Source organism: Barbatula barbatula (genome assembly GCF_947034865.1).
Source record: "Barbatula barbatula genome assembly, chromosome: 13".
Taxonomy (NCBI): domain Eukaryota; kingdom Metazoa; phylum Chordata; class Actinopteri; order Cypriniformes; family Nemacheilidae; genus Barbatula; species Barbatula barbatula.
This window is the reverse complement of record NC_136776.1, coordinates 12,593,654-12,615,820: the sequence shown is the minus strand read 5'-3', so window position 1 is coordinate 12,615,820 and position 22,167 is coordinate 12,593,654. Positions and strand designations below refer to the sequence as shown.

General features: G+C 40.8%; 1 protein-coding gene across 2 annotated transcripts in view; it reads left to right on the top strand.

The window, feature by feature from the left end:
* The window catches only part of dag1 (dystroglycan 1), a 28,976-nt gene extending 7,918 nt beyond the window's left edge, over positions 1 to 21,058 (top strand). For both annotated transcript variants that reach the window (XM_079471499.1, XM_079471500.1), the window contains exons 2-3: positions 10,499 to 11,004; positions 17,203 to 21,058. In XM_079471499.1, the coding sequence (XP_079327625.1) occupies positions 10,705 to 11,004; positions 17,203 to 19,482 (2,580 nt within the window). In that variant the 5' untranslated portion in view covers positions 10,499 to 10,704 and the 3' untranslated portion in view covers positions 19,483 to 21,058. The remainder of the gene's footprint in view (positions 1 to 10,498; positions 11,005 to 17,202) is intronic.
* Positions 21,059 to 22,167: the final 1,109 nt, after the last annotated feature.

Here is a 22,167-nt window from a genome sequence, read left to right as displayed (position 1 = left end):
TTAAATCATTAAACATCTTGGACACCAAACATCACTCCAAGCGTGTTTTTTAAACCGCCTTGTGTTAAAATCTTGGCCTGTGATAAAGAGAAGAGAGAAGGAGGTGGGTAAAAGAGGGGCAGACCAGGTGTGTTTGACACTGACAAACAGTATAAGCTTCCAGCTGCTCGGTAACTCAAAGTGCTGACCAGGTAAATACTGCAGAAGCGCCGTGGAACCAGGGAACCAGAGGAACGCATGTGTGCTATTTCTCACAAGTCAACTACACCGTGTGTCTTCTCACCGAAGGACGTTGTCTGTCTTTATTTGGTTATTGAACATCGGCACATGCACTGTTGGTGGTTCCTCACGTACTAGTGCAAAGACATAACAGATTACATACAGATTGTGTTTTCTGGTAGCATCCATTTTGTCTATGTAGTCTGCCATCAAAAAGGGTGTTGTTCAGATTTTCCATGTGCAATGTGGGAAGGTTGGCAAGGCGATACCACTTCAGGAATGCATGTCTGTACGGAGGAAGTCAGCATTGCTTTGGGAGTATTGTCTGAAGATGGCTGTACATTGGATAGGAAAATAACTAGAGAAGAGGGATGGGACATAATGGTGTCCTGTTTTGACATGCTGTGCGGCTCCAGATCCAAAAGATAAAGAATTGTTTTTATATCATGCAAAGAATTATTTTAGTCAAGGAGTTTTCTACCGTCTAGTTTATGGTTTTTAGGTTGAATAAGTAGTAAGTGGGAACAATGACAGATGTAAAGTTGGCTGTAGTTTTGAAGTCTTAACTTCTGCAACGTTAAAAAGGCATTTAAGGGTTAAAAAGGTATAAGTGTGGAACATAAATTTGTGGCTAAGAAAACATGAAGCCCTGTAAAAAGCATTTTCGTATGTCTGGTTAGTTAGTTTTTCATAGTTTTTAGCCTTTCTTGACTTGAAATATAGCTCTCGTAGCATCACCTGGGGTTGTCATCTAAAAAGTCACAGAAAATGTGATTTATTTTTAGCTTTTTCTCATATTTGGCTTCTTATTTCTTTAATATCTCTGCGCATTTGATTTATGTGGCTTATATTCCAGAAAATATTTTTTTCTCAGGAAAACGCCATGACTTTTCAGTTTAGTCTTCTCAGGTTTTGCAGATATAGAGAGATGCCTCGGCACAGTGTTATCAGTGATGTTGTCCTGTGTTATGTCTGTAGGCTTTATAACAAACAGTGAATTTTCTCCTGCAAGGTTGTGTTCTTGTCTAGCCCAAACCAACACGTATCTAGGCGTCTTTGCTGAGTTGGGAAATAGGTTGTTGATGTCTATTGTGAGCTGTTTATTGACACAGGTTGTTGAACCAAGACACGCTCAACAGATGTGTTTCTGTTAAACAAGTCAGCGGTTGCGTCTCTAAGGCCATCTGTCGGCCCCAGGTTTGGGTTAAGAGAGTTGGCTACCGTTCTCTTCATGTCAAATCTGTGTACTTTTTGGAAGGACAGTGGCCTCTCCTTGATTTGGTCTAAGCAAGCTAAAATGGGTTATTCTATGCTGTCTAGCTGTCGTTTGTTCTGAACAAACACTGATCTTCTTTGAAGAGCTCTTTTTCTCCTGAGCAACATGCACGTGTCAGTAGCACGGTGAAGCACATCCCTGTGCCGTGGGCTTTATAGAGTCCTGTTCTCTGAAATTCTGGTTGTTGCATGTGCCGAAAGCCATCTCGCTTCCCCTCTCATCCACCCTGACTGTCCAGACTAGTGTGCCAAATGTGACAGTCCCGACATTCCACTGCTTCATCCCAGGAACTCATTTACACATCTTCAACATTCCCTCCTTCGGTCACCGAGAGCTGTGAAACCGGGCCATCTGGTCCCTTAAACCATGGTATTCTGAAACCTGAATGAGATTCAGTATAAACTCACAAGGCAGAATGTGTGTCCATGTTTTTGCTTTACTTCTGCTGGAAATAATGAAGCGTATATTTCTTACAGCAATAAAACTCTGTTCAAGGACGTATCTCATTTAATCTTCCTGCCTTGGTCACTTTAGAATATTAGCATTTAACATAGCCATGTCTGATTCATTAGGGTGGGTGATTTGGTTGGCCCACCTTTTGGTTTGTCGTTCACAGAGCAGCTTAATCTTAACTTTGGTTGTCTTCCTGATAACCGTTCTTTGCTGTCTGGTGCTCTTTGAATTTGACCTTGCGGAAACTATATCTGTATGGGTGTTTGTGTTGTTTATAGACTTGTCTATGATAAAAACGGACGGTGACCAAAGACAATATCTTTCATTGGCTGTGTAGTCCAGATATCTTCCCAGAATACCAAAACCAGCAGAGTCAGGTCCAGTTACTTTTGACGACATGAAATCAAACCCACCCTGTTGTAATTTATTGAGAATGATTCATTGCTCGCTTTTGTTATTGTAAAAGAATAACATTTCCAGATCGACATCGCCAAGCTAACATTTTCCAAACCCTCCCCTCTGACCACCTGTCACACAGATACCACTTTTCAGATTCTGATGGATATTTTCCTCTTCCATTGTCCTGTTTCACAAATACGGATGTGACATATTGGAAGCATAATTTAGTTTTATGTTGACTTTAAAAGTTAGATGGTTTGTTAAAAGTTGCATAAGGGAGACATAATGCCAATCTTATTCAAGGCTTTTTGACATGGTTTGAGCCAGAGATGGGTGACTGGCCCTACAAGCAATTAGGATGTATCTGTCAAGTTATTTTGGGTCAGGATGGTGTCTTGGTACATGTTAGGAGCCTGTGGGTTCGCAGCTGTCACTGCCGTCCTTTTACCAACTAGCCCCAATCTTCTCCAAGAATGCGATTGTATTTGTTTTAATTCATTTTTTTAAATGTAATTTTTTTTAATGATCATTGCAAGATATCTGCCCCAAAACGCATCTGCCAATTTAGGTTAATCTGGATCCTGGATTGCCCTGTGGTATGCTGATTCGCACCAGGATGACAGTTTTACATGATCATAGCGGAGTAAAGCTTGTCCCTTACGAAGGTCACCGTGTTCGTAGAGGGACTCCTCTTGCTCTGCATGATTTTTATTGAAAGGAGTGTTATCAATACTATAGCTGCATTTTTGTCCCAGTCACGCTAAGGGTCCGAACCACAATTTGTTGAGATTTAAGGATGCCGTTTGAAGTTCTGAAACGGCTGGCTGGATCGCCCGAGGACAATCATTTCATTAATTGGAGAAATTGGATGACTAGCTATTAAACCTTTTAGAGTCTTGCTGTAAATTGCATCCTGTGATGCATCTGTACTGCACTTTCCCTTCATTTACAGTGTCCTAGGTTAAAGGTTTCAAAACAGTGTTGTAAGCAGTGTAAATGATCCTGCTACCAACTGACTTGTGTGATTTAACAAAAGTTTCTTTTGGTTTTTAATTTCGTAATTGTTTTGTTGCCATCACATAATTGCAGGCAACCGAGGAGACTGTTAAGTGAATCACAGTCAGACACTTCGCGAGCCACACTGCCATCAAAGAGAAATAGCTGACGACCGACTAAGTTTTAATCAAAGGGTACATGCGTTCCTTTTCGTTTGGGAAAGCACTGCAATTCCCTAAAGTGTTTCTCTCAATTCATTTTAGCTCGTCATCAAATTAAAAATGCATTAGAGAGGTGTAAAGCACCGCTACCCTTGCCTGTTTTCATATCTCCAAGCACAGAGGCATCAAACACGGATTCCAATGCAATACATCGACAGCAAACCAAGTTACATCATTCCTGCACGTAGCCATTATCTGATACCGTCGTTTGATTGGCCGCTTCTAACACGTCTTATTAATGCAATGCGCAAAGCGGGGGTGGATATAATTGCTTTGTAATCCATTTAAAGGTCTAGTTTTAAAAAACATATTTTGCGGCGGCTTACAGAGTGATGACACTTGAGATGGAGTTTTTGTAAAAAGCCGGAGGCTTTTAAGACTCCCATTGTTGTAGGAATGAATGCGGGGTCAATATGTCTTCCACACCTCTTTCTCAAGTATCAAGATGCTGTTGGGTCTTCCAGTTCATGTTTGCGCCGTAGACACCGTGTGTTTGCAAGGGCACTTTCCTTTAAAAAAGGACCCTGGGTGTGACGTCCCTCCCCTTGCACCAGTCGACCTGCTGATAACTTTTATTATGTTTTATATCACTCTGTTGTTTTAATATGGATTTACCCCATACCGTTATTTCCTGTTGTGTACCACAAAGAGTCACAAAGCCTCACTCATGCGTGCCATGAATTGAAATATGTTTGGGGATATAGCGTGGCATAAACTGGCTTTGTTTATGTTTTAGTGTGTTTAAGTTTGCTGCTTTAAAGAATCCTGCGAATGCGAATCATGCATAACAACCCATTACAAAAATTATGCATGGTTTTATTAGAAAAAGTTCAGTTACTAGGGATGTAAATTTGAAATGAATCCATTATCGTTAAAGTTATTGATCAATTAATCGATTGATCAGTAAAATCACTAAAAGCAACAGTATCAAGTCTACATAAATGCATGCAACATTACAGGATTGTATATTACGGTTTAAAAGTTTAGGTTGACTTGACTGAAATGTTTTTCATGATCTCAAAAACATTTTTAACTGCATATGTTTGATCGCTTAAAGTAAGGAAAAACATATCAGACATTAGCGTCAGATGCAGTTTCACAGTTTCACCCATTTGCATACATGGTTATGAAATATAAGATTGCTCTAATTCTTATGGAGCCATTCGTTGACCAATGAGCAGTTTTTTTTGCTTCACATGTGATTTCAATCTGTCTCAAAATTTATATTTGTATTCATTAATACATCAACTTTTCTTAATGTGAATTCTGGCCTGCCAAGTTCTAGCCACGTCCCCCGTTTCTACATGTGATGTATTCTTTTAGATAAGTAGCAAAGCTCCCAACATTTTTGTTCTCAACAGCCAGAAACGCACAACAAAATTATCGATTCGTTCACTGCCATATCCATTAACAACATGGCTGTTCAGCCTATATTTTTTACTGCCGTTGCGCATGTATACTGCCCAGAGTCTGTGACTTTCATCCTGTTGATACGGCTAGAGTTCTTTTGCAGTAGAGAATATGGCTTCTCTAAACGGCTTCTATCTTTTTCCTCATGCCCTGCGGTTGCCATTAATAGAAGGCTCAGCTGTGTCGGAGAAGGGCGGGGAGAAGTACAGAGCGAAGCGGAGAAGGTCAGCTTCGAGCTGACCGGGGCTTAGGCGAAAACGGGTCGTATGATTGGCTCCTGGAGGTGTTCCAGTGGCTGCGGACATGCAGGCCGACTGCTCACACGAACGCCCGTGCTATTGATGGCAGCGTATCTGAGTCATTAATCACTGCAGGCAGTCTCTTTAGGGAGAGGCCCGCTCTCTGTTACTCACTCGCCAAATGAGGACTGTGGTTGTAACCTCTGACCCTGCTGAGGGTGCATACCTCACTATAAAGGGAAGAGTGCGACTGAGGGACTCCACTGAACTATACCGGGATAGTGTAAGCATCACCGGATGAACATTTTAGTGTTGTGCTAGCTCTTTTGGGATTTGAAGCTGTGGCATCGGGTTGCTTAGCCATCACCAATGAATACAGAAGTGTTGCATGAATTGATTTAAGTGAGCTGTTAACAAGCGGTTCCGATTCAATTTGGGATCTCTGTCTGTTTAATAATGAATTAATATTACTTTCTTGAATCAGAAATTATTACATTAATGAACAAAATGGGACCTGAGGGTGTGTACATTTTTCCTCACAGTTCAGTTTCTTTGTGGCTTTTTACTGGCAACATAACTCTTAAAGTTAGTTTCTGGAGAAAGACACTAAGTATTCGTGAAGGCAGTTTACTTTGTTTGCTTGCTTTGAAATTATATTGGGTTTATATAACTTTAATAAACTTCTTTGAGATCACCCGTCTGTGGTCATATTCTTAGTTTTCTGCCTGAAGCATTTTAATTGAAGTTATCATCTGAACTCTGTCCGGCTCTGGTTTCAGAATTGTTAAAAATAGATCCGACATCACCTTGCCTATGTTAGGTTACTGGGATCTTGGTTGTTGAGGTTTATTAATATCTGTTTTTTCAGATCTTGGTTCGTGGTGAGATGTTGTCAGGCATTTATATTTTACAGCAGTCAAAGCAGAGCCGAATGCTTGGGGTAAATTGTTTTTTGAGGCTTCAACAGGCTTTCCTTTACCTTACTACAATCTAAATAAAACATATTTTGTTGGATTTATATTTGTAAACCACGTGTTAATAAAAATATTGCACATTTAGTTTTGTAATTTGGTGACTGGGTCCCATATTACTATACATTGTCACATAAACATCCAATCGCTCAGTTACTTGTCAATATAGCGTTAATAAATGTCAGATTTAGCAAATAATTTCTTGAACAATTAATTTGTGAGTATTTCGAAATAAACTAGCTAGCTCTTAAAAGTAACTTGGTTTTGAAAAGGACTGAACCGGTACCCTATACGTTTACTTTAGTGTGCAGCTTGCAAACTGAACAGTGAGACGTGTTGTCTGTTTAATGTCTTAGTATTATTTTGTGGTACCTGGCCTTTTTATCTCAACACATTCAATTCAGGCTGCAAACCCACAACTTGGGTAGAATATAATTGCTTTTGCCATGGTGCTGTAGATTTGGCGGTGACGCATAGCGATGCGGGAAACATTATTTGTGAAGTTCGAATAGGGACGGAGGGTGTGCGGGACTAAGTTTACCCAGTTGGAGAGGAGTGAAATATTTGTGCAGATATTCTAGCATTCCAATTTGGTGAGTAATGTGTTTTCCATTTATAGAAAATAGGATTAAGATGAATGCAGTTTTGTGCATTGTCATTATATAAAAGATCAGATGATAAGTGGCCTTCTAGACTAATCCGGCGAGGCACCTAGGTTCATTTTTCAAAGGTGAAAGCTGTGAGTAAATTATAGCGACTTGCACCAACTGGAATGCGCGACTCCATGCCTTTTATAGTCTTGTCCAATAGCACGGGCCCCTGGAGGGTGATGGACAAGGGGTGTCGCCATGGTACCGGGGCAAAGGGCATTCTCTCGCCTCGCCAGCTCTACTGTTTTCTGCAAACCTATTACCGCCTGCCCTCTCCCCCAACCTACATACATCCCTGTCAAATTCTAATCTCCCCGAGCGTCTAGTGAACTGTTTCAGAGGCCATACACAATGGCCCTCTGTAGTTGTGCTGTCACATATGGGCCTTCAGGATTCAAATTTTTTTCCTCACCGATGAAATTATTTTCATTCCCCTTTTTGAGTCTTGAAATCAGAAAGGTCAGTTTCAAAAGCTTCTCTGGTCACGATCGACTGCTGAAAGGGTCCGTGTGTACCGCCAGTAAGCCTGGCGGCAGGGTTCCTGTGACCAGTGCAATGCCGGACTGATCAAGGGAGGAATGCTGTGATAGGCCTTTTTTTCCACCTTTTTGTGAGCAGCCCACCATTTCTGAGAACTGAAAGGCCGTCTTTATCCGTAACCGGAGATGAAGTTAAAGTACTTTCATGTACCTGCCAGTTCCATCAGGCTCCTTTTGTAAATGCTCAACAGTGGGAATGTAGTGGAAAAGCATGGAAAGCTGAAGAGGGTCATGTCTTCGACTGTACCTCAAGCCGTATCCACAGACTTCCAATCTGAGATTGTTCAAAGTGGATTGGCAGATCCAGGTGGAGTCATTGTCTTAAGTCAACAGCTTGTGCCAATGATATAACACTTGTTTCAAATGTGAATGACAGGTGTTATAAACATGACTGGAGGTGTGGAATGTTTAAAGTGTGTGTCTGTGATTTAGTCTTGTTGAGGGAACAACTAGATTTAGGTGTTTCAGTGGTGGAATGGTCGTGATACTTAGAAAAGTAAATGTGGAATTTGCAACCCTTGTACTTGCATTATAATGTACTCTGCAAAAGAGATCCGGGTCCCAAGAGTAATTTGTTCTTGAACGAGATGATACCGGTTGCGCGGCATGTTTGGTTTTGCCAGTCTCGATTTTATCAAACCACAAACTCATCCATACCTTTTATGAAATATGTATTTGTTGTGGCATAAGATTCAGTGGCCTCAGAATACTACTAAAAAGCAGTGATAGAAATGATATACAACCATTTTTGCCAGTATATCTATTTAACTCATATAAAGCTTTGCTCAATTACAAAAACTTATTTCGTTGAAATCATGTAAACAAATGAGTTTCCTCATCAGTTAATGTCTATAAAAAGCTGCACGATATTAAAGAAAAATGCATTGCGATAATGCCATTGGTTTGTAATGTCAATTTAAAATCTTAAAATTTAAGATTATATGATCAACATACGAATATTTTTTTTTAAATAGAAACAGTCACAACATTTGACCAGAAACTCTGTAACTAAATGCTTTATTTCAAAAAGTGATTTACAGTCAATCTATTGTATGTAAATTGTGGTACTCAAATGTGTGCTATTTTTGATAATGTTGCCTTGATAATCCTGCTTGCAACATGCTGTGTTTTGATGCCGTGTTAACTTTATGGTATCTGAAATGGGAAATACAGGACTTTCTTCGCCTAGAAAAATCTTGAGTACCATTTTGTGGATTTTTTATTTGTCAGCAGTCAAGTTTATCAGCGCTTAGATTAGAAGTTCTTATCTTGCATAACGAAAGTTTGTGTTTGAAACCCGTGTTCTCTCTGCATTCACTGACTCTTTACGGATGAAGTCTGTGGCTCTTAAGATCTGCACCAATTCAAGTTTGTCACTAAATCCCAACGATTCAGCCTGTGGTGTCTTGAAATGAATAGTTTATTGAACCGAACGGATCGGATTTAGATTTACTTTTATCAGAAAGTCTATACAGGAAGCGGCCCAGGTGATTGTGAGCCTTTGATGATTTTTGGCTTGCAAACCGTCAAGTGAATCTGATGTTTTGTAATACGTTCTCTAAAATTCCAGCTGTAGTTTACGAATCTCAGGGGTCCGTAATCCACAAACGCACCTTATGTTCTATCTCAACCTTTAAATGTTTTTGTTCCCTACAGTAGTTCTGTTTTTCCGTTGACCATGTGTCTTTGATTTCCCTTCCGTGTCTTTGTCAACAGTCCGAGACTGTGTTTTGCAAGCGTCTGGTTGAGACGGCAAAATAAACCTGACTTTGAAAGCGGACGTTTATTGTTTGATAATTTTTTAAATAGATAACATTCCCGCTGGTTTTTAGAATGAATCGCAGAAGGATAGCTGGGCGGGTCACATCCACGATGTTGTTCTTTCTGACAAGGATGTTCTTCAGAAGAAGCTCCTCTTGAGAGACAGAGAGCGTGAGAGACCGCCCCACCTTTCTTATATCCGCTCCTGTCGTTCATAGGTTGGACGACACGACTCGAGAGCAGTTCTCTGGGGAAATCATCTGCATTGTATGGAGCTGCTCCCTCTTCACATGTGTAAAATCTGCAGCCCACCCTGCACTAAACCCCATCCCTTCACCGTGGGCTTTCTCCTCCTTGCTTTCTTTGAATGAAAGACCTGCATGAATAACAAACCTCTAGAGTGTAGAGAGCGCCCCCCCCATGAGACAATTCAGTCGGTATATGCATTCTTCTGAAGTGTTTGAACCGGTCGGTCGTGCTGGCAGCCCATTTCTCTCCCATTAGTCTTCCTGTGCAGGGGGCTTTCGTCAGAGCTTAACTTAATGGAGCTATATAGATAAGATGGGCTTTCTTAAAATTAAGAACTTGTTCAGGACAGAAAATCTAAAGCATTGTTTAAGTGCATGTTTGCCTATTCAAATTTTTTTCATCATTGTGTGTTTGATTGTGTATGCGTACTTGTTTATGTACATGTAATACGTTTGTTTATCATTATATCGTTTAGTTATACTCCTCTTACGTATATTTACAAACAAACAACATATATACAATTTCAATATATCATAAGTTCTTAAGACCTCCAAATAATTTAGTTGTAATAGTAATACTTCAAATAAGTATTAAAAACTAGGATCTAGTTGTATTGTAAATTTGCTATATTTTAATATTTTCAATATATTTTTTATCTAAATCTGTTTATGTGTCTATTTATTTATGTGTTCATTCAGCAATATGAACTTTCATTTAATTTGATGTTTACAAGAAAATGTTGATAGGGCAGTTAAAATTATTTTCTGGCTCATCCCTGCCTACTGTAAAAAAACAAATATTTTCGTTGAACCCTGATGAATGCAGGGAGCAAATAAAAGACACAGTGCGTCAGGGGAAACAATGCAGAAGAAATCTCTGAATGGTAATCAGATTAGTCTTGATCCACCTGTGTTTGTATGTGAGTAAGCAACCGGTGCGAAACCCTGACGCTGCCAGGCACCCAAAAAAATAAGATCTGGCTTATACCATTAACCCAAAGTGATTTACGATGCAGTTGTGATACGTCACGGATGCCTCAGTCGGACATGTCGGTATGTTCTATTGCTATTGAAATGCCTGCTAATGAATTCCTCTCTTTTTCTTTCGCACCACAGGTCTTCGAGGCAGCCCCTAAACTATGGGATTTGAGAACTACTGAGGGCGCTTTGACAAAAGGAGGGAAGAGGGGCCAACATCGAGAACAAAACGAAAGGATTGAGCTTTTCAAAAGAGGATCAGTACTTTCGGACTCTGCGGGGTGCATGCTGCCCCCTCAACTGGACGTCCTCTTTTGTGTGAGAGAGAGAATATAAAAGCAGGCATGCGCAATAAACTGAGGAAGTTCTGGGACGCCGGCCGCCCCATGCTGGGGGACAGGACTGATTTGGTGCTGCTGGCTGTGATGGTGCTTTTAGTTGCGGATGTCCGGGCGTCCTGGGAAGTTTTTGGCGATGTGAGGCAGCTTGAGGCATCTATGCAGTCCACCATGCTGGCGGACCTTCGGGAGGCGGAAGCGGCCATGTCACAGTCCAGCGGCTTGCCGGATTCCTCTGCGGTGGTGGGCAGGGTTTTCCAAATGCAGGTGCCCATCAAAGCCAAGGGTTCCGGGAGCAAAGTAAAGGTTAGAGGCTCTCCTTTCGAACCCCAGATGTGTTGCAAATGTATGCTAACAAATATGTCCTCCAGCAGGTATATCGCATCAAAACTCACCAGCCAGTATACTCAGTCGGTGCGAGGCAACGTGACTTTGCCCCGAGCGCTGCTTAAATCTTATTCTACGCTTTGCTTATGACTGATGGACCATAAAATGTGGTGGTCTCCTTAATAATAGTTCGCAAGTAGCAATACTACTTGCGAACACGTGGTCTGCATGCATGATGGGACAGAACTGCGGCAAGACGCATATACATAGATGTAGATGCATAACATAAGCGGGTTTGTATATGTCAAAAATGAAACCAGCTCTACCATTCAAAACTTTTGAAAAGCACTCAACTCACAAATGGTCAAAACACAATGTCAGGCTGACCACCCAGCGCCCATTTTTACTAACCAGTCCCTGTTAGCTGTTGTTAAAAGCACGACCCTTGCCCTTTTCTGGTCATTGTGTTCCTCTGTCCCGTCTGAATGTTAGGCGGTTCTCTCCGGCCCGCTCTGTAATCCTACATTCACTGGATCATTTCTGCCCTGTCAAACGCATTTTTGAGTCGCAACCACAAGCCCCTTTGTGCACTTTGGGAAAATCTGTCTTGACAGCTGTGCCAAAGAATCTAACGCCCAACAGTTAAAGCTGCCTACAGCTGTTCCCTTCTATAACCATTCAGACCTGTCCAGACCATCAGCCCGCAATGAATTTTGCCTTTGTGCCATTTAAACTCGGTTCGGTCATCTATAAATATATTTGTATTCATAAGCATAATTCATGACCTCTCTGTCTTTCATTTCAATGTTGTTTATAAGATAAACTAGATGTTTTATTTTCTGGAGATGGTGCCAGTTACCATATTGTTGTGATCGGTTGCCAGGGCTTTGCATTGCAATGAGGTCAAAGGGACAGAAATGTACTCTACCATTTATTCACCCCATGACTTTCTTTCTTATGCAGAACACAAAATAAGATATTTTGGAGAACATTGGTTACTATACCTTTAAGCATGTTTTGTATTTTTAAGTGGTTTATTATTTGATCCTAGTTAAAAATGCCCCACCCCCAAGTTTCAGTGATATTCTCGTCCGCTAATATGATAGGACTTGATTTATTTATATCTCTTCCCCCAACAAACCGCACTAATGTGTTATCATGATCAGTCCTGCAGTTTTTTAAGCATATTTTGAGAGGCACAACATTCTCGTTGAGTCACTCAGGTCCTCGTCGTTTTGTTCACACCGAAAGCATCACTGCAATTCCCACTAAACACTCGGACCTTCAGATATTGGTAAATAACTCTGTGCACAAGACCCTTTGAAGTCACTGACCTACTTCCCATTTCTCGCTTCATTTTCATCAAAAGCAACCGAGGGGATACAGTTAAAAGAGAGCAAAGCAAAGCTGGTCTCGAAAACATCCCCCTTGTCCAGTTTCGAACATAAATAAAAAGCACAAAATTGGAGTCGAAGGCAAATGACAAGTGCTCATACATCTCTCCAAATCTAATAAATAGAGGCAGATGTTTCTGTTGTCGCTAATGGCGTCTCTGTTTGAACAAGAGAATCGCTCTCTCTCTCTCCACGTCCCTTTTATTTATCTGAATTCCTCTCCCGCTCGTCCGTGACAGCAGGAATCTTCGTCGTCTCCTGCCCCTCCATTTCTTCAGCACACAGACTGGCACTGAAACCTAATTAGCTTCAGCAGCGAGGCAGTGGAAAAGTCGTACCCCTGCAGCCCATAATAAAACGGCTTCGGAAATTTGGAGTCACTTTATGTTGATGTGCAGATGCGAGTAACTCGAGATAGCTCCGTGTTTGCTGTTTTATTTGTTATGAACAGGATGGTCTGCATAGCAACCGGGGCACTGCCATCGCGAGATAGAATTACTGTGCCGCACCGCTGCCTTTTCCCAGAGTCTTTATGCTGTCTTGAACGAGGCTGTCGTTTTCAGAAACAAGGTCCTGTCTTGCCTCATTTTAGTTACGTTTTGAAAAGGGAAGGGAACTAAATGAATCAGAATGACTGAGGAACCTGCCCTGCGGTTTGGTTTATGTCCACTAGAGGGCAGTGAGGGGTTGACTAGTTAAGTGTCCTTGACGGTTCTCCTTGTGATTGTTTCTGGAAATGGAGCTCTGAGGATTTGCTGCATATATGAGCTCCTGTGCTACTCTCTATTCTGCCTGCCCTTATTTTGCTAAAATGACTATAGGAAATGGGACCATGTTAAATTCAAATGTCGTGCCGCTGCATACGCAAGTCTGTTTGCAGCCATGGTAGTCGGAACGGCTGTAATTTTCCCTCTTTCATAACGTGACCGTGTTCCAATAACAATCCAGGATAACAACGCTGCTTAGCATTCATGAGTTTTATCTTCAGTGCCTGAATGTCTTTTCTCCCCGTCTTGCACATTCAGAGATTTTCTTTCTTTGTTCATACTTGCTCCACAGCATAGATCAAAAGCTGACATTCGCGCCTCGTCGCATGGCAATTTAAAGTTTTTATATAAACAAACAGCAGCTCTCTCGGTGAGCCTTTACTGTGTTTGCTTTCTCCGAAAAATGTCAGCGCACAGAATCGACGTTCATTTGATAACTTTCATTGAAGGAAGGGAGCGGAAACGGCCGCTTCAAGTCTGTTTTGATTTCTGCCACACAGAAGTCATGAATACCTCTCTCAGGTGACCTGAACACATTTCGTTTGTAATTTTCGGCTGTGAAATGGGTCACGTTCTGCGGTCCACTCAAAAAGCAGTTTTCCCTAAATGAAAAATTTGTCGTCACTATCGAAATTAGAATCCAAATCCTGCTCTCCGCACAAAATGTGATATCCCTTTATTTAAAGAAGCATGTGCAAATGTATTCAGAGGTCAGGGTTAATTTTTAACCTAAGAAAATGGGTCGGTTCTTCTAAACATCAGCCCAAACTCTCCCTCTTCAAAATTTCCGAGCCAGTTCCTTCACCCCCTGCCTTTGTAATATTAAGAGAGAGAACCGGAGACAAAGAAATGCCTGAGCCTACTCCTTCAGAACTATGAATCTTATCTTTCTGGCTGTCTTCATATCCCAACAATGGGATCTTTTCTTCAGGCAGTCTCCTCCGCAAGTGTGCCTTAACAATGGGCTGCTTTATTCGCCCCGCAACCAGGCAAGTTTCGATTCATCCATGTAATTCCATTTCAGGAGGGAAAAGTTTATTCTTCTCATCAGAGCTTTTTAGATTTTGATATTACCACCTTATTATAGAGATTAGTGGTCCTACGGTATGTTAAATTATAGATGGTCCCTTGTTTTTGTAGCTCTGGGATCTAAAGGAAAGTCTTTCGGCTCAGACTTTTTCTCTTGTATTTTCTATACATGCTGTTCACAAGCACCCTGGCAGGCGTGCAACAGCAAGCAACGTATAAAAGAAATAACTCACTCCCCAACTAACAAAATCCTCCCTCTCATTGCTTTCTTAAGTTAAGAGAAACATGCCTTTGGCAGAAGTTATACGTCTTTAGTGTGGGTTGCATGAATCATCACTATGGAAACTGTGTGGTTTCCTTAATGCTAGTGTACTGTTTTTTTCATGCTGACAGTCCTGTTCTAGTTTCAGAGGGAGGCGGTGAAGACTTGCCGTTACTCTGTTTGCTGCTGAACGGAGCCTTACTGTAAAATCACGTGAAATTGCTAGCGTATTACTTCATAAAGAAATCTTCATCCTCATGTTATTCCGAATCTGTATGGATTTTCTCTGCAGAATACAAAAGATATTTTGAACAATGTTGGTAACCAAACAGCATTAGCCCCCTTATTGACTTATAGACACAAAACCAGAGACATTTCTCAAAATCTTCTTTTGTGTTCAACAGGTTTTGAATGAAGGGCATGTTTCATTGCACTTACTTTCATGAAACAAAGCAAAAAAGGCTATAAGTGATGCCCCAAATGCATATTTGTACTACATTTGCTTTAAAGACCCCTCGTCAAAAACAAAGTAATGAAAATATGAGCTAGTACAAAATTCAAACACTAATTAGTCAAAAATCCTACTACAATAAATCAGGCAAGGTTTTTTTGTATCGACTGCCAAACGGATCAATATATAATTTTTGCTGATTATAAATTGAATGCGCAGAAATGCTATATTGCGCAAGCGTCGCATTCAGTCACTAATTTTTGTCTCCCCCCTTCAAACATACACTTATCTATCAGTACCCCCCCAAAACGTAATGCATGGGTGTTAGAGGCGCATGTAATGCTTTGATGAAGCAGAAGGACAGACAGAGCAAACTGAAATATGTTTTGACGCCTGCAGAATACAATCATTTCCCCGGCAAAGGTACAGAACAGCAAAGATAACGAAATGTATTGCATGCATGTGAGCTAATGCAAGTAACGTGTTTAAACTTTAAGCACTATACTATTGTATAACGCTCTCTAACAAATACGTAAAAATTCACAAAATAACAAGAATCCTTGTAAAAGTAGTCCATTTCGTGAACAAACAGTTGGATCAAAAGGGATGTGCGTTCCAGTGTTGTTCCCTAGCTCTTAAATGGACAGCATTTTATAACGAATAAATAACGGAAGAAAGTAGCTTTAAGAAAGATCGTCAAGTGTTGAACGAATTTTTTATTGTATAGCCCATGTAAACTCTATTATATCACACATATAATACACGTATTAAACACATTTGAATGAACTTTTAGTGTTAATTTTTCCTTACCTCACCCCGTGACTTTGGTGCTACCAGTAGCTTGGTTATTACAAATACAACATTTTAATCAATCTTTAATAATGTATTTTAGGGCGCTATTATGTCCACTGCTGTCGGGAAGGATGCTATTGTGAAACTACTATTAAAATACATTTGATAATACATGGTTTTAGAAGATATGAAATATAGCAACGTCATCATTCACCACAAATCACACTCTCTTTTGTAAACTAATTTTAACATTTGCATTTTAGCCTAGTGTGAAGTGATTTGTTCTACTATATCGCCAATTCCGTTTTAATCATTATTTTAAACATCTTAGCTAATGCATATTCATAAGATTTAGGAGTTTAGTGAATTGAGTTTGTATGGCCTTAAAATACTTGGAATATAGTGCTTAAGTTGTAAGAGCTACTTTTAGAGTGCCGGTCTTTGCTTATTTTTCCTTCATTATACTTTATAAAAACTCCAGGAGCAACATGAGCGAGAAAATGGCAAACTTTGTATGTGAACTAACCCTTTAAGCTTTCAAAATACTGCAGATCTGTTCAAGTCACATACCAGTCGAAGTGCAGCAACGTTGGAGTTTTAAACGCACTATCAATCAACAGGACTGCAGATCAGACTATAATTAGTCTCACACCTGAATTATTAACGTCTCTCTAACCTATCAAACAGGTTCACGATCAAATGCGCGCACATGCTCTGACTGGTTGATGAAAACATTCAAAAGGAGCTGGTGTGGCGCTGGTGGATTTTTAAAAACCTTTGAAGCCCATCAATTTGAAATAAAAGCTCATCTGCTGATGCCCCCCATTCCCTTAGTGACTGCCTTGTACTGGTTAGAGTTTTATTGACCCGACTCATTAGCGCTGGCTCGGCATAATGTACGAATCGGGAATAAACAACAAACTAAGAGAGAATTTACCCCAAAATGTAAATTCATTTCTTTCGCGGTGCAATGCAATGACTATTGAAAAGGCTGGCCTTTTGAGTTTCACAGAATAAATTAATCCTGGTTTAGAAAAACGTGAGTAAATGTGTAAAATTTTCCTTTTTTGGGGTTAACAATCCCTTCACAAAGCTTAGAGCAAAAAACATATTTTTGTATTTGTAAAGAGGCTTGTTTGGGTAATGAATCTAAATGCCATTGATTCATTATTGGTTATTTTTGACTGAGCGCTCATTGAACAGCTCTCCAGCTGGTGAAATATCTCATACTGCAGGGAGCTCTACGCCACTAAGAGGGCTCATTCATTATAGTCTTCTCCGCTCCTGCCGTGATGCAGAAAAGACTAAATATGAAAACTAACAGTGACAGAACTTTGATTCTTCTAAATAATTATTATTCACTTACTTTTAGGTTAAAGTCTTTTGGCTTGCCATTGCATCCCTTGCAAGCACATTTGTCCTGTTGTATTTTAAATACGAATCATTCAGTTGCACTCAGTTTTTTCTTTGTTCTGTTTACAGATCACAGAAGCGAGCAAAGATGAGCTCCCAGCATGGTTGCATTGGGAAGCCGAGAGTGGCACACTTCAAGGCCTTCCTCTAGAGACAGACAAGGGCGTTCACTACATTTCTGTTTCTGTTTCCAATGAGAGCAAAGTCTCCCAAAGCCCAGATGTGTTTTCCATTGAGGTGCACCCAGAGGAGCACGCAGACACAGACCCTTTTCAGCTCGCAATCCAATCGGTCAGCAACGAGGCACAGCCTTTCATATGCGGTGTTGAGAAGCCCGTCACAGTGCTTACTGTTATTCTGGATGCTGACCTCAATAAGATGAGCTCCAAGCAGAGAGTGGAGCTACTTGCCAAGATGAAGAAATTCTCCGGCATGGGGCTGCAGCACATGAAGATTTTGCCCGTGGTTAACAACCGTTTGTTTGACATGTCTGCTTTCATGGCGGGACCGGGAAATGCCAAAAAGGTTGTGGAAAACGGTGCCCTTTTATCCTGGAAACTGGGCTGCAATCTGGATCAAAGCAGCATACCTGATATCAGTAGCATTCAGGTTCCAGCAAAAGAAGGGACCATGTCCGCACAGTTGGGATATCCTGTCGTTGGGTGGCACATCGCTAACAAGAAGCCCCATGTGCCCAAAAGGGTGCGAAGGCAGCTGAACAACACCCCAACTCCAATTCCCTCATTACTCCCCCCAACATCTTACCCTGAACCCCCAATTCGTATTGTTCCCACACCAACGTCTCCTTCCATTGCTCCATCCACTGACAGTTCTGCCCCACCTGTTCGCGAACCTATCCCACATCCTACGAAACAAACCCTTCGGCCGCGAGAACCAATCTCTCACACTCCAACCTTAGGCCCCCCTCAGCCAACACGAGTAATGGAAACCACCAGCACAATCACCATCCAGCCCACCATGACCCGGCCTGTATACGTTGGAGCCTCCGTGACCCCAGCCACACCCACCACTAGGAAACCAGTGAAACCAACAAAGCGACCAGTGAAAAAGCCAAAGACAACCCCTATACTCAAGACCACTACAACCAAGGCCCCGAGACGAACTACGCCGGTAGTTGTCTTACCCAATGGCAATATTAAACCCCAACTCCAGAACCCAATCGATCAGGTGAACGCCTACGTGGGCACGTACTTTGAGGTGAAGGTTCCGCCGGATACGTTTTTCGACAAAGAGGACGGAACTACAGATAGGTTGAAGCTTACCTTGCGATTTGGGAACGATTTGGTCGGGGATGATTCTTGGATACAGTTCAATAGCACAAGCCAGTTGCTTTACGGATTACCCGATCAAGAGCATGAAGGAAAGCACGAGTACTTTATGCAGGCAACAGACAAAGGAGGTCTTTACGCCATTGATGCCTTTGAGGTCCGTGTCAATCGCTGGGGAAACAACGTTAAGCCTGCGGTGTTGTTCACAGCCGTATTCGACGGGGATGCGCGTACTGTCACAAATGACATTCACAAGAAGATCCTCCTTGTCAAGAAACTCGCCCAATCGTTTGGCGATCGTAACAGCAGCACCATTACCTTGAAGAACATCATGAAGGGCTCCATCATAGTGGAATGGACCAACAACAGCCTTCAGCAAAACCCCTGCCCGAAAGATCAAATACAGCTTTTGAGCAGAAGGATTTCTGACAACGAGGGGAGACCTTCACCACACTTCAGATATGTCATGGAGCCAGACTTCAAGGCCTCAAATATCACCGTCAGAGGTACAGGAAGCTGCCGTAACTACATGTTCGTCCCAATGGGCGAAATCCCAGATCCGACCCAATCTCCCGTTACTCCTGCCGTGGGTGCGGGAAGACAGAGCACGGACGACGTGTATCTTCACACGGTCATACCGGCTGTGGTGGTTGCTGCCATTTTGCTAATAGCAGGAATCATCGCCATGATCTGCTATCGTAAGAAACGCAAGGGCAAGTTGACTATCGAAGACCAAGCCACCTTCATCAAGAAAGGAGTACCCATCATTTTCGCAGATGAGCTCGATGACTCCAAGCCGCCTCCATCTTCCAGCATGCCCCTTATCCTTCAGGAGGAAAAACCTCCTCTTCCCCCACCGGAGTATCCCAACATGGCTAGTCCAGAGACAACACCCCTAAACCAGGACCTTTTGGGAGAGTACACACCTTTACACGATGAGGATCCCAATGCCCCACCCTACCAGCCTCCACCACCCTTCTCCGTCCCGATGGAGGGTAAAGGTTCCCGCCCCAAGAACATGACCCCATACAGATCCCCACCCCCTTATGTGCCTCCCTAATGTTTGCAGGAGCCTCCGGATCTGGAGGACATGGAACTTTCGTAGTTCCGAACCGTTGTGTTGTCTGCATTATTGGATTGTTTGAAAGGGTGTGCTGCAAATGGGGAATGTGGGTCTGAAAGTGATGGGATGTTTTTGTTAAACTGGACTCTTATCGAAGGAGTGGTGGGAGTTATGGGGGGTTACGTGGATAATCTGCTAAAGACAGCAAGAACAACCTCAGCCTCTTGACTACTCTGGTTTTTGCTAAACTGTTGGGGATGTACCCTCCAGTCCTGGCGCTTTTGTGTCTAGATGGGCTTTTGACTAATTTGTTTCTGTTTCTTTGTTTTTGGTTTGTTTTTGTTTTCTGACACGGAATCAAAGTCCTTGCCTAACAGCACTCTTTCTATCTTCTAAATTCGTTAATCTTGAATAATATAATCGGACAACAAAACTGACTGCAGGTGCAAAAGATTTCATAGAAAAATTCAATAACGGATGGGAAATAAAAGAATGGCCTTGAGGGACTTGGACAGCGATGCAGACAGTTTCGTGGGATGTCGATTCATTATGGTTTTGCCTTTTAACACAAAATTAAACTGTTTTTATTGTTCTTCACATGTCTAGTTAAAATCACTACAAGAGGTAGCCAAAACGAGAGATTTGATTAATCCAATGTATATTTGAAAGTTGTTATGCTAGATCATCTACATTAATTTTTATTATATATATTTTTTTTACTGTTTCTTTTTTCCACCCTTCGATCTTAGGAAAGTAAAGATAAAAATTAAATCACAGAGAACATATCACAGTGAGTTCTGACTTGAGATCAAAGTATAGGATACATCTCCTTTATAAACCTCTCGTCAGTCATGTGAATGGAGGTGGTAGTCTCGAGTGTGCCATCTATGCAGATTTGCTTTTGACCCGACAGTCTAGATTCTGATATTGATGACATTTTAATCGTATTTCTCATGGGCCATGGAGAAATCTTGGGATTTAATTGGATCTTTGCATCCTTAATTTCTCAAGTCAGAACCACGTATATACTGTACCAGTTCAACTCAAGCAACTGATAGCCCTTGAGACAGTCAACGACTTGATTTAATTAGAAAGAGCCTTGAGACGATTTGTAGTTTGTTTCGTTTATTTTTGTTATTTTTATATATATATATATTTCAGTGATGATTGAGTATATATGCCTTGGATCCACTCGAAATAAATAAAAATAAAGACTGAAGATTTTGATAACGGCAACCCATCTTCTACACAATGGCATCATTTATTAAACGTCATAAGAATATGTTTGCAGTTGAACGCCATATTTTGCCTTGGTGGTGTTGCAGCAAGTGTCTTCTGTACATAATATTCTCTGCCCGTGGATATAACTGTATTTATAGTCCAAGAGTGTGTAAATCAGATGGTAAAAACAATAGAGAAAAACTAGCTGTGTTTAGATGAGGGATGATTATTTTTATATATAGTGATGGTTATTAGAAAAAAAAACCTTGAGCAAATACTTGAGGTATAAGGAGTAAAAAAACTGGTTTAATTTACAAAATCATCAGAAAACCTAAATAAAATATGTTTTTATAAAGTTTTTGAAACAGCCTCAAATCGTTCATTAAGAACACGTCTACAGTGTATAGCGATTTGTCATTACGGGTTGTTTGTTTTTCGATGTAATCGTTTTATGCGCTCAAGTAATTTTTTAATCAGAAGTGTTATTTGCAATAATAAAAGTGTGGCGTAGTTACAGTTGGTTAGTGTGAAGCATGCGGGGTCTGTTTGAAACCTCGAAAGTCTGACAACCCGTTGAATCAGAGACGTCTGAAAAATTTCTCCACAGATATTTTATATAAATGGTTTTTTGGTCGCTACTTGTAATTTGTTTCCTAATGCGTCCATTTAACCCACACTGAGATTTTTTTTACAAAAGCTGTCACTTATGTGGTACTTTTATAAAGGTCCTAATATTCATTATTTCGGTACAAGCGTACTTTTAAAAGGGTACCAACCCAGTGACAGCTTTTGTACCTTTTTCTGCGAGAAAGCAAAGATGTAGTGAGGGTTGATGTTTAAATGAAGTGTGATTGAGGTACAGTATGTTTTTAAGAGCCTATGATGTAAACCCATTTATTTCAGAGTGCTGGTATAATTTCTTTCATTTAAATTCTCTTTCAAACATTCGCTTCATCTCAGTACAGCATACGACAGACTTCGAATATCTGATATCAGAATGGAAGTGTGTTTTGTAGCAATTTTAAGTTTCTTTTATGTTGCGTTGTTAAAATACATGATTTATAAATCAGCGTAGCTATAAGGCTACTACTTTTTTATTACCACAGCTGAATAAATGTTTAGGTGGGGAAAACCAAAGATGCAGATTACAAAACTTAACGCTGTCTTTACTTGCCGTGTCAAATGAAAGCAATGAGAAATAAATATACGTTTTCCTCCATCCCAAGAATGCTGACAAAACAAAAGCACATAAACAGACACTTGTGTATATATTACAAAACTTGAGTTGAAGACTAAATCTGCCTTTAGGTTTGTCAGATCAAGTCAGCCATACATATTTGCAGTATTTTAATCTGCCTTTTCAATACTTTTTTCTAGTATTGATTTAATAAGTTTTGAAAAAATCAGATGGTATGAAAGAAGAGGGGAAATGATAAGTATGTTGTATATGAGTCATGTAAT